The sequence below is a fragment of the Octopus sinensis genome, linkage group LG29, assembly GCF_006345805.1.
Source record: "Octopus sinensis linkage group LG29, ASM634580v1, whole genome shotgun sequence".
Classification (NCBI taxonomy): domain Eukaryota; kingdom Metazoa; phylum Mollusca; class Cephalopoda; order Octopoda; family Octopodidae; genus Octopus; species Octopus sinensis.
In genome coordinates, this window is record NC_043025.1 from 1,252,203 (window position 1) to 1,264,912 (window position 12,710).

The 12,710-nt window shown below is 43.4% G+C and overlaps 1 protein-coding gene across 1 annotated transcript in view; it reads left to right on the plus strand.

Annotated features, from left to right (window-relative positions):
• Positions 1–7,850: 7,850 nt before the first annotated feature.
• LOC115225962 (serine/threonine-protein phosphatase 6 regulatory ankyrin repeat subunit A-like) overlaps positions 7,851–12,710 on the plus strand; it is a gene marked incomplete at both ends in the record, with an annotated part of 33,447 nt that continues 28,587 nt past the window's right edge. The window contains one exon of the mRNA XM_036514783.1: positions 7,851–7,856. Coding sequence (XP_036370676.1) covers positions 7,851–7,856 — 6 coding nt within the window. The remainder of the gene's footprint in view (positions 7,857–12,710) is intronic.

Consider the following 12,710-nt stretch of genomic DNA (forward strand, 5'->3'; position numbering starts at 1 on the left):
GCAGTTGTGGTTGTTGCGATGGTAATTGTAGGGATGTGTGGTTAAGGTGGTTGTAGTGGAAGAGCTTGGGATGGCAAAGTCGGTGAGCGGTGGTGGGGCTGGTGGACGGGGGGGGTGGCAGTCAGAGATGATAGTAATATAGAGTGTAATTCACCTTTGAAATGTTAAACAAGCTTCATTAGAGGATCATTAACTCATGGGAGGAGACAGCAAAGAATGGTAAGGGTTGTGGAGGGATTTGAATCTTTCAGTTATTTTCTTCTGATGAATCTGATGTTGTTAATAAATATATGCGTATATGTGTGTATATGTATTTATGCACATATGTCAGTAAATATATGTATTAGTATGTGTGTGTGTGTGTGAGAATATATATGTGTGTTGATGTATACATGTGTGCATGTGTGTGCGTATGTACATGTATGGATGTGTGTGTGTGTGTGTGTTGATATATACATGTGTATACATGTGTGTGTATGTATGTATACATGTGTGCATGTGTGTGTGTGCATGTGTGTGTATGTATGTGCATGTGTGTGTGTGCATGTGTGTGTGTGTGTGCACGTGTGTGTGTGTGTGTGTGTGTATGTGTGTGTGTGTGTGTGTTAGGAGATATGATGTCTTTGAGGAAAAGCAAATGAAGCTTACTGCTCTGAAGTGTTGACTCCATGAGTGGGACCCAAATGCAGAACCTACAGAAACCACCAGGTATTGAAGTGCAATGTGTGTGGAGAATTCCTTTTCTCAAGAGCTAGGTTTGTCAACCATCTAAAGTCAGATGAGCCTGAGAGAAATTGAGCTGCTTGCGGAATGGTTCTACCATCATGCACACCACAGTATCTTTGCACTGAAAAGAGAAATAAGTGTCACATCTATGGATGTTCTTGCACAACGAAAGCTGGGTTCAAACTCCACCTGTGTGCAATGTTCAATGAAGAAGTGGCACTCTTCAGACAAGAAGTAGTAATCAGCATGTTGGGTTGTGTGTATATGTTGTTGGGTCTATGCAGTGCTGGGTTAACCATTAAGCAAAATAAGCATGTGCTCAAAGCATCGCGGGAAATGGGGCAGCACAGAAATGGTAAATAGCTTACAGCACAAAAGAAATCATTTTAAACTTTCTAAAATGATATTCAAAGTGGTTCTTATGATTGGAAATATGATTTTGAAGTGTTAATGGTGTCACAGTGAGGAACTGACAAAAAACTTGGCAATTAAAAAAAGTAGGAGAAAACTTTTCAAATATAAAGTGGAAGTATACAAAGATAAACATTATTTTCCATCTTACTGTTAGTTTTGTTTCATTTTGGAAAATAAAAATTCATTCTATGGGTTATTATTATTTATGTTTTGAATTATGCATATATGGGGGTACCAAAATCTTTTCAGTTCTTAGGGCCTCTATGGTGGGTCCTAATCTGACCCTGGGTATATGTGTATACCTGTTGGTTTATATATCTTTGTATGTCTGTATGTGGATTGGTTTGTAGATGTATGTGAGTGGATAAATGACTAACAAGTTCACTTCTCAATCATGAGTCCTTGGATTGGATGCTTTTCAGGGCAAGTTGGGCCAGTATCTTTTGCTATAGCCTCTCTTTCACCCTTGACTTGTAGATGAAAATAAGTGGACTGAAACAATGAAGAAGCTTTGTGAAAATCAAAGGGCCACTGTAAATCAAAGGGCCAGTCATCTCACACCCTGTCTTAAGTTGATTATATCTGAGAACTGGGTTAAGAATATATGTGTCTATGGAATACACAACCATTTACATCTTAATTAAACAAGTGGGTAATTCAGTTGATCAAACAACTGGAATACTCATTACAAAGTGAGAGCCGTTTACTTATTTATATATATATGTGTGTATATTAGTTTCTGTCGCCTTACTGGCACTGGAAAAAAACATTCGAGCGAGGTCGTTGCCAGTGCCGCTGGACTGGCCCTCATACTGGTGGCACGTAAAAGCACCCACTACACTCTTGAAGTAGTTGGCATTAGGAAGGGCATCCAGCTGTAGAAACTCTGCCAGATCAGATTGGAACCTGGTGCAGCCATCTGGTTTGCCAGTCCTCAGTCAAATCGTCCAACCCATGCTAGCATGGAAAGCGGACGTTAAACGATGATGATGATGATGATATGAGTGTGTCATTGCAAACATATGTCTGTAAGTGTGGGAACAATATTTACTTAGAGGTTGTAAACCCAGGTCTAAAAATGTTTATAAACAAAGTCAAATTTTTCAATCTTAATATCAAAACACACAGATATCATAATAATAATAATTATAGTTCTTATTAAGGTGTTGAGCTGGCAGAATCATTAGCATGCTGAGCAAAGTGCTTAGCAGTATTTAATCTGTTTTTTATGCTTTGAGTTCAAATTCCACTGAGGTCAACTTTGTCCTTCACCTTTTAGGGGTCAATAAAATAAGTAGCTGTTGAACCCTGGGGTCAGTCTAATTGAGTTAACATCCAACCCCAAATTGCTGGCCTTATGCCAAAATTTGAAAGCATTATTGTTATTTTCTTTGTATCACAGGTTTTGTTAGAACTCCTAGAATCTTGCATGCTACCTGCAGCCCACCGTTCCATACTATCCATTATTATTATTATTATTATTATTAAAGTGTTGAGCTGGTAGAATTGTTACCACATTTGGGAAAATACTTAGTAACATTTCATCTGTCTATACATTCTGAGTTCAAATTCCACAGAGGTCAAATTTGCCTTTCATCCTTTCAGGGTTGATAAATTAAGGATCAGTTGAGCACTTGGGTTGATGTAATCGACCTAGCCACTCCCCTGGAATTGATAGCCTTAAGCCAAAATTTGAAAGCATTACTACTACTACTACTACTACTACTACTACTACTACTACTACTACTACTACTACTAATAATAATAATAATAATAATAATAATAATAATAATAATAATAATAATAATACTGAGTGAGAGAGCAGTTCATGCCATCAAAGTGACACTGGGGTAAAATATACGAAGCCCAGTATACCCATCATGACTACCTGTCTGATAAGGGTACACAAGGCACATGCATCACAACCATATGTGCGTGACATGGTGATCTTATATCAAGATAAACAGCACATGACCTTGCAGGTGGGGCCCAGTTAGAATTTTCTTCAAGTCAAGTAGCCCATTCTGCTCAAAAGGTCCCTGAATAAGGGTTGTTTAAGGACATTGAATGAAACACCCATATTTCCAAAGGTGAATTACCCAAACATCAAGGAATTCCTCTCCACACATGGCTATGATGCTGCCCCACTACTTCTTCTTATAATCATCATCATCATCATTATTATTATTATTATTATTATTATTATTATTATTATTATTATTATTATTATTATAACCATCATCGCCATATATAAAAGAGCGATCGCATTATCGTTAACCCCACTCGCTTCAAAATATCTAAAGAAGAAATACGCACAGATCATGAATGGCTAAAGCTAAGTGAATCGTTCAACCTCGCTACGACTACCTTCTATCTTTGCACTTATCATCTTTATTCTTTCACTATTCTTCAATTTCCATCTCATTGTATTGTTCCTCATTCTTTCAGTATTCCCTCATTACCCTGTCTAGCTCAAACATTTTTTTCGTTTAGTCTTGTCTCCCGGTTCATAGCCACTCTGATTTTTAAATTTTTTCGTTTAGTCTTGTCTCCCGATTCATAGCCACTCTGATTTATCAAACCCATTTGCTAGCTCATACGATTAACAGAACCTACGGTGCACCCGCCCTCCCACTCCCTCCACACATGCCGGAAGTTCCTATTCTTTGCCATTCCGGGGTTGCTTCCCATGAAGACTGCAAATGCTCTCACTATCCCTACCCCTCCCTAGTCTCGACCTATGTAAGGTAATGTTCATACAGTGCAAAATATGAAAGGCTAGTGTTGTTGTATGCAGGTGTACTGAAGGCTACTTTACTATTTCATTACTTGCACATGAATTCTGCCAAATGCGAGCTTTCTTTTCAGGTACACGAAGCTACTGTCCACCGTCCCAGGGTCCCTAGTGCCCATGCCTCCCACACCCTCAGGGTTGGCACCCTCAACGTTGGCACTCTGAAAGGTAGGTCTGGTGAGATAGTCGAGATGCTTGAACGGAGATGTGTGGATATATGTTGCATGCAAGAAATAAGGTGGAGAGGAGGATCAGCTAGGTTCCTCACAGGCAAGGAACGCAGGTACAAGATTTTCTGGGCAGGGAACACTGACGGGGTTGGTGGCGTGGGTATACTTATCGCTGAGAAATGGGTAGATAAAGTAATTGAGGTAATCAGAGTATGTGACAGAATACTTAAGATTAGATTAGTGCTTCATCATAGTTTAGCAACCATTATATCAGCCTATGCTCCTCAGTCGGGGCTACCCGATGGACAGAAAGACCGATTCTATGACACTCTACTGCAGACTACCTCGTTGACGAATGACAGAGACCTTATCTTTGTGGCTGGTGACTTCAATGGTCACGTTGGACGACATGCTGGGGGCTTCCATGGCGTACATGGAGGCTATGGCTATGGCTCCCGCAACGAGGAGGGAACCAGGCTGCTGGAGTTCTGCGATGCAAATAATCTTATGATTTGCAACACTAACTTCAGGAAACCTACCAGCCACCTAGTCACTTACCGATCGGGCCAACATACCAGCCAAATTGACTACATCCTTGCAAGGCAAAGGGAGAGATGGCTGCTTATAAATGCCAAAACCTTCCCAGGTGAAGAATGTATCCCACAACATAGACTGGTAGTTAGTGACTTTAGGATCAGGACTAGGAGGACAACCAGAAGACGACCAATATGGAGAAGAAGGATCTGGAAGCTTAAAGATCCTGCAAATGGACAGAGATTTAGGGACATATTACTTGAAGCCTTTGACGAAGTAGAAGGGGATAGAGCATCACAGGGGGTAGAAGACAACTAGACATTTCTAAGGGACAACCTGCTGAGAGCCACTGACCAGATCTGTGGCTGGTGCAAAAGTCCCCTCTCGACCTAGAATAACGTGGTGGTGGAACAATATTGTAGACAGGGCTATTAGAGAAAAGAGACAGGCTTGGAAGGTCTGGAAAAATGGGGGTAGCAGGGAATTGTATCAGACTGCCAAAAGAGAAGCTAGGAGACAGGTTTATTTAGCCAGAGGGGAAGCAGATAAGAAAAAATTTGCCAATGTTCTGCGCCGTGAGGACCAAAGACTGGAGGTGTTTCGCGTTGCAAGACAGTGTGTGAGAGAGAATCGTGATGTGGTAGGAGAGAAGTGTGTTCGCATGGAAGATGGTTCACTTGCGCTAAATGAGGATGCAAAGAGAGAAGTTTGGAGATGCCACTATGAAAGGTTGCTGAATAAAGAAAATGAATGGGATAAAGAGAGTCTGCCGAATGTTGACCCAACAGAGGGACCAGCTATCCGAGTTGATAGTTCCGTGGTAGCTAAGGCAATTAGAAGCATGAAGACAGGGAAAGCCCCAGGCCCATCAGGAATCACTGCAGAGATGCTCAAAATGTCTGGTAGTGTCGGCTATAGCCTAGTCACCCGTATAGTTAATCAGGTGATACACAAAGGAGTCATACCCAATGACTGGGGTAGCAGCATAATAGTCAACTGCTACAAAGGTAAAGGTGACGCCCTAGATACAAATAACTACAGAGGTATCAAGCTGTTGGATCAGGTGATGAAGGTTACGGAGAGGGTCATAGCCCAACTAATTAGAGAGAGAGTTAGTTTAGATGAGATGCAGTTTGGGTTGTGCCAGGGAAAAGTACTACTGATGCTATATTCCTGGTAAGGCAGCTGCAGGAGAAATACCTAGCCAAAGATAAGCCCCTGTACCTGGCTTTTGTGACATGGAGAAAGCCTTCGACAGGGTCCCCCGATCCCTTATCTGGTGGGCAATGAGGAAACTAGGGATAGATGAATGGTTAGTGAGAGCTGTGCGGGCCATGTATAGGGACGCTGCTAGTAGGGTGAGGGTTGGAAACGAGTACAGTGAAGAATTCCGGGTAGAGGTAGGGGTCCACCAAGGCTCAGTACTCAGCCCCCTCCTATTTATCATAGTCCTCCAGGCAATAACGGAGGAATTCAAGACAGGATGCCCTTGGGAGCTCCTCTATGCTGATGACCTTGCTCTAATTGCTGAGTCGCTATCAGAACTGGAGGAGAAGTTTCAGGTGTGGAAACAAGGATTAGAATCGAAGGGCCTCAGAGTCAATCTAGCTAAAACCAAAGTCGTAATCAGTAGGAAGGTAGACAAATCACAAACGCCTTCAGGTAGATGGCCCTGCTCGATCTGTAGAAAAGGTGTAGGTAGAAACTCTATAAGATGCACCAAGTGTAAGCTATGGACACATAAGAGGTGCAGCAATGTCAAAGGAAGGCTAACTAGGAAGATGGTTTTTGTATGTGGCAGATGCTCAGGAACAATAAACACTGAAAATGCTCTGAGACCAACTTCCGTCACTTTCCAGGGAGAAAAACTAGAAATAGTTGATAGTTTCCGTTACCTAGGTGACCAAGTCAGCAGCGGGGGCGGGTGTGCTGAAAGTGTAACTGCTAGAGTAAGAATAGCTTGGGCAAAGTTCAGAGAGCTCTTACCTCTGCTGGTGATAAAAGGCCTCTCGCACAGAGTGAAAGGCAGACTGTATGATGCGTGTGTACGAACAGCCATTCTACATGGCAGTGAAACATGGGCCGTGACTGCTGAGGATATGCGTAAGCTCGCAAGAAATGAAGCCAGTATGCTCCGATGGATGTGTAATGTCAGTACTCATACTCGGCAGAGTGTAAGTACCTTGAGAGAAAACCTGGACCTAAGAAGCATCAGTTGTGGTGTGCAAGAGAGACGTTTGCGCTGGTATGGTCATGTGGCGAGAATGGATGAAGATAGTTGTGTGAAAAAGTGCCACACCCTAGCGGTTGAGGGAACCTGTGGAAGAGGCAGACCCAGGAAAACCTGGGACGAGGTGGTGAAGCACGACCTTCGAACTTTAGGTCTCACTGAGGAAATGACTAGAGACCGAGACCTATGGAAGTGTGCTGTGCGCGAGAAGACCCGGCAGGACAAGTGAGTCCATAACCCGTGGCCTTCTACATGGGATGGAGCCAGCCTACGTATGCATACCTTCCCTTCTTGGGACACAAAACTCTACTTGTGAAGACCTGTTGAGGCAAGTGAGGATCAGAATCGAAATCGATCAATGGAAATTGCAGATGTGTTACCAGTGCCGGTGGCATGTCGAAACTCTACTTGTGAAGACCCGTTGAGGCAAGTGAGGATCAGAATCGAAATCGATCAATGGAAATAGATCAATGGAAATTGCAGATGTGTTACCAGTGCCGGTGGCATGTAAGAGAACCTTCCGTTTCGTGTCCGTTGCCAGCCTCGCCTGGCCCTCGTGCCGGTAGCACATAAAAAGCACCATCCGTTCGTGGCCGTTTGCCAGCTCTGTCTGGCACCTGTGCGGGTGGCACGTAAAAAGCACCCACTACACTCTCGGAGTGGTTGGCGTTAGGAAGGGCATCCAGCCGTAGAAACACTGCCAGATTTGACTGGGCCTGATGAAGCCTTCTGGCTTCACAGACCCCAGTAGAACCGTCCAACCCATGCTAGCATGGAAAACGGACGCTAAACGATGATGATGATGATGATGATTATTATTATTATTATATTATTATTATTATTATTATTATTATTATTATTATTATTATTATTATTATTATTATTATTATTATTATTATTATTATTATTATTATTCTATGTTTGACTTTTGCTTTATGTCTGTACAAGTTGGTTCCAAGTCTCACCCAGAGACCTCAAGAGACAACAGGTTGGAAGTTCTGTGCCATATATTTGGGGTTCTTTGGGGGGATTTTTTGGTGTTGTACTAGTGAATGTCTAATACATAAAAATAAAAAAAATAAAAAATAAAAAATAAAAAAATTTAAAAAAAGTTTGTTTTAAACCTTGGGATTACATAGAGAGTATTTTGCGTAGGATATGAGCAGTTCCCATGAGCACTATCTTTTGAATTTCTGCCATTTTGGGGTTTCCTGGTATCTGAGTTAGGTAGCAATCAGTCCCTTTCGCTATCATTCCCAGGGCACCTATGACAACAGGTATTGTTTTAGTCTTCAGCTTCCACATTTTGCTGATTTCTATTTCAAGATCTTTATATTTGCTCAGTTTTTGGTAGGTCTTGACAGATACGTTTATATTGATTGGGACAGTCATATCAATGAGGAGGCATGTTCTTTGTCTGAAGTCTTTCAATATGATGTCTGGCCTATTTGCATCTATCTTTCTGTCAGTTTGAATGGTGAAGTTCCAGAGGAGTGAGAGGTGGTCATTTTCAAGCACTGGAGGTGGATTGTGTTCCCACCAGTTTTTTTCATGGGGCAAATCCAGGTTTTTGCAGATTACCCAGTGAATATATTGTGCAGCTCTATCATGCCTGTTGAGGTACTCTGTAGGCGCTAGAAGACTGAACTTGGCGACAACATGATCAATGGTTTAATTTGTTGTTGACATACACGACATGTTGGGCTACTGCCCTTCTTTAATATGTTGGCCTGGTAGTTTCTTGTTGGTAGGCATTGATCTTGAGCTGCTATGATAAACCCCTCTGTTTCAGATTTTAAGCCAGAGGCCATTAGCCATTGATGGGTCAGGGCTTTGTCAACATCTGCATTATTCACTCTCTTTGGATATATGCCATAGAGAGGTTTTTCTTGCCATTTATCATTCAGAATATCTACGGCAGCTGTTTTAGCACGGCTTTCACGCGCTTAGCTTTTTCTGTGCTTGTTTCTTGTATGTCTATCTCTAATTCCGAAATTGGTTGTATTCGGAATTCACTTAGATATTCCTTTGCCTGTTTTGTTACTGAGTTTGATGCTTTCTTGTTTTCATGTTTTGAGACAAATTTTAACATCTAGTCCTCAGAGTTTTTCAGGTAGGTGTCTAGGCCAATTGTAGCAACCTTCATTGTTATTGCCAGTTGTAGAAGCCCACGCTTCCCTCTTGTCTTGGTAGATAAAGTCGATTCTATATCTGCCTTCGGGTGGTGCATTCTATGCATTGTCAACAGTTTCCGTATTTTTCTGTCAAGATGACATATTTCAGTAATTGACCAGTTAACAATATTGAAACTGTAGTCACGACTGGTATGGCTAATGCATTGATCGCTTCGATCCTGTTTCTTGCATTCAGCTCTGTCTTGAGTATTGCTCTCACTCTTCGATAGCATTCTCCCCTGATCCTTTCCTTCATCTCTGAATGCCTTATTCCGTTCCCTTCAATTACCCCTAGGTACTTGTAGCTCTCCGCTGGGTCAAGGTCTTTTATGACATTCTGCTGGTCAAGGTTAACGTTAGATGTTTCTGTCATTTTTCCTTTGATAAAGGTAGCTTTTGCACATTTATTGAGGCCGAATTGCATTCTGATGTCGTCACTGAATTGTTTGACTATCGCTAGTTGCAAAAAGCTTTAAATCATCCATGTAAATGAGACGATTTATATTTTTATCAAACATTTTATACCCGTACTGCGCGTCATTGAGCAGTTTTGAGAGAAGTATTAAGGATAAATAAAAGCGGAGTGGTGACAGTGAGTCACCCTGGAAAATGCCACACGAAATGTTTACATCACCAGCATTTAGGGATTCATCGTTACTGTTCAGAGTTAGTGTGGTTCTCCATGATCTCATACTTACAGTCAAGAAGTTTCGCAGAGTAGGTGCTATCTTATACATTTCCAGGCATTTCCTAATCCAGCTGTGTGGTAGGCTACCAAAAGCCTTTTTATAGTCTATCCAGGCTATTGATAAGTTTTTGTGTCGTTTGTGACAATCTTCTAAGATCATCTTATTGATGAGTATATTATTATTATTATTATTATTATTATTATTATTATTATTATTATTATTATTATTATTATTATTATTATATTTGTACATCAATCAAACCAGATAAATTCCAGTAATGGAAAAGTAATGTTTCAAATCAGTCCAAAACTATTTCTTTACTCATTTGCTCTGGTGATGAAATTTTTCCGGAGGATCATCATCATCATCATCATCGTTTAGCGTCCGTTTTCCATGCTAGCATGGGTTGGACGGGTCAACTGGGGTCTGAGAAGCTGGAAGGCTTCGTCAGGCCCAGTCAGATCTGGCAGTGTTTCTACGGCTGGATGCCCTTCCTAACGCCAACCACTCCGCGAGTGTAGTGGGTGTTTTTTACGTGCCACCTGCACAGGTGCCAGACAGAGCTGGCGAACGGCCACGAACGAATGGTGCTTTTACGTGTCACCGGCACGGGGCCAGGCAATGCTGGCAACGGACACGAACGGACGGTGCTTTTACGTGCCACCGACACGGGGCCAGACAGAGCTGGCAACCGGCCACGAACGGACGATGCTTTTACGTGTCACCGGCACGGGGGCCAGCCGAGGCTGGCAACGGACGCGAACGGATGGTGCTTTTACGTGCCACCGACACGGTTGCCAGACAGAGCTGGCAAACGGCCACGAGCGGACGGTGCTTTTACGTGTCACCGGCACGGGGGCCAGCCGATGGCTGGCAACGGACACGGACGGATGGTGCTTTTACGTGCCACCGACACGGGGCCAGACAGAGCTGGCAAACGGCCCACGAACAGATGGTGCTTTTACGTGCCACCGACACGGGGCCAGACAGAGCTGGCCAACGGCCACGAACGGACGGTACTTTTACGTGTCACCGGCACGGGGCCAGGCGAGGCTGGCAACGAACACGAACGGATGGTGCTTTTACGTGCCACCGACACGGGGCCAGGCAGAGCTGGCAAACGGCCATGAGCGAATGGTGCTTTTACGTATCACCGGCACGGGTGCAAGACGAGGCTGAGAGCGGACACGAACAGATGGGTCACTTAACCCCTGCTTTCTGATATATGATTTGATTTTGATTGTTCTCACTGGTCCTGCCGGGTCTTCTCACGCACAGCATACTTCCATAGGTCTCGGTCTCTGGTCATTTCCTTGGTGAGACCGAGAGTTCGAAGGTCGTGCTTCACCACCTCGACCCAGGTTTTCCTGGGTCTACCTCTTCCACAGGTCCCCTCAACTGCCAGGGTGTGGCACTTTTTCACACACCTATCTTCAGCCATTCTCACCACATGACCATACCAGCGCAATCGTCTCTCTTGCACACAACATCTGATTCCTCTTAGGTCCAACTTTTCTCTCAAGGTACTTACACTCTGTCGACTATGAACACTGACATTACACATCCAACGGAGCATACTAGCTTCATTTCTCGCGAGCTTACGCATGTCCTCAGCAGTCACGGCCCATGTTTCACTGCCATGTAGCATGGCTGTTCGTACACATGCATCATACAGTCTGCCTTTTACTCTGAGCGAGAGGCCTTTAGTCACCAACAGAGGTAAGAGCTCCCTAAACTTTGCCCAGGCTATTCTTACTCTAGCCGTTACACTTTCAGCACACCCACCCCCACTACTGACTTGGTCACCAAGATAACGGAAGCTATCAACTACTTCTAGTTTTTTCCCCTGGAAAGTGACGGAAGTTGTTTTCTGCAGATTTTCAGAGGTTAATGCTCCAGAGCATCTGCCACATACAAAAACCATCTTCCTAGTTAGCCTTCCTATGACATTGCTGCACCTCTTATGTGTCCATAGCTTACACTTGGTGCATCTTATAGAGTTTCTACCTACACCTTTTCTACAGATCGAGCAGGGCCATCTACCTGAAGGCGTTTGTGATTTGTCTACCTTCCTAATTATTACGACTTTGGTTTTAGCTAGGTTGACTCTAAGGCCCTTCGATTCTAAACCATGCTTCCACACCTGAAACTTCTTCTCCAGTTCTGATAATGACTCAGCAATTAGAGCAAGGTCATCAGCATAGAGGAGCTCCCAAGGGCATCCTGTCTTGAATTCCTCCGTTATTGCCTGGAGGACTATGATAAATAGGAGGGGGCTGAGTACTGAGCCTTGGTGGACCCCTACCTCTACCCGGAATTCTTCACTGTACTCATTTCCAACCCTCACCTTACTAGCAGCGTCCCTGTACATGGCTTGCACAGCTCTCACTAACCATTCTTCTATTCCTAGTTTCCTCATTGACCACCATATGAGGGATCGGGGGACCCTGTCGAAGGCTTTCTCCATGTCAACAAAAGCCAGGTACAGGGGCTTATCTTTGGCTAGGTATTTCTCCTGCAGCTGCCTTACCAGGAATATAGCATCAGTGGTACTTTTCCCTGGCATGAAACCAAACTGCATCTCATCTAAACTAACTCTCTCTCTAATTAGTTGGCTTATGACCCTCTCTGTAACCTTCATCACCTGATCCAACAGCTTGATACCTCTGTAATTATTTGTATCTAGGGCATCACCTTTACCTTTGTAGCAGTTGACTATTATGCTGCTACACCAGTCATTGGGTATGACTCCTTCATGTATCACCTGATTAACTATACAGGTGACTAGGCTATAGCCGACACTACCAGATATTTTGAGCATCTCTGCAGTGATACCTGATGGGCCTGGGGCTTTCCCTGTCTTCATGCTTCTAATTGCCTTAGCTACTAAGGAACTATCAACCCTGATAGCTGGTCCCTCTGTTGGGTCAACGTTCGGCAGACTCTCTTTATCCCATTCATTTTCTTTATTCAGCAACC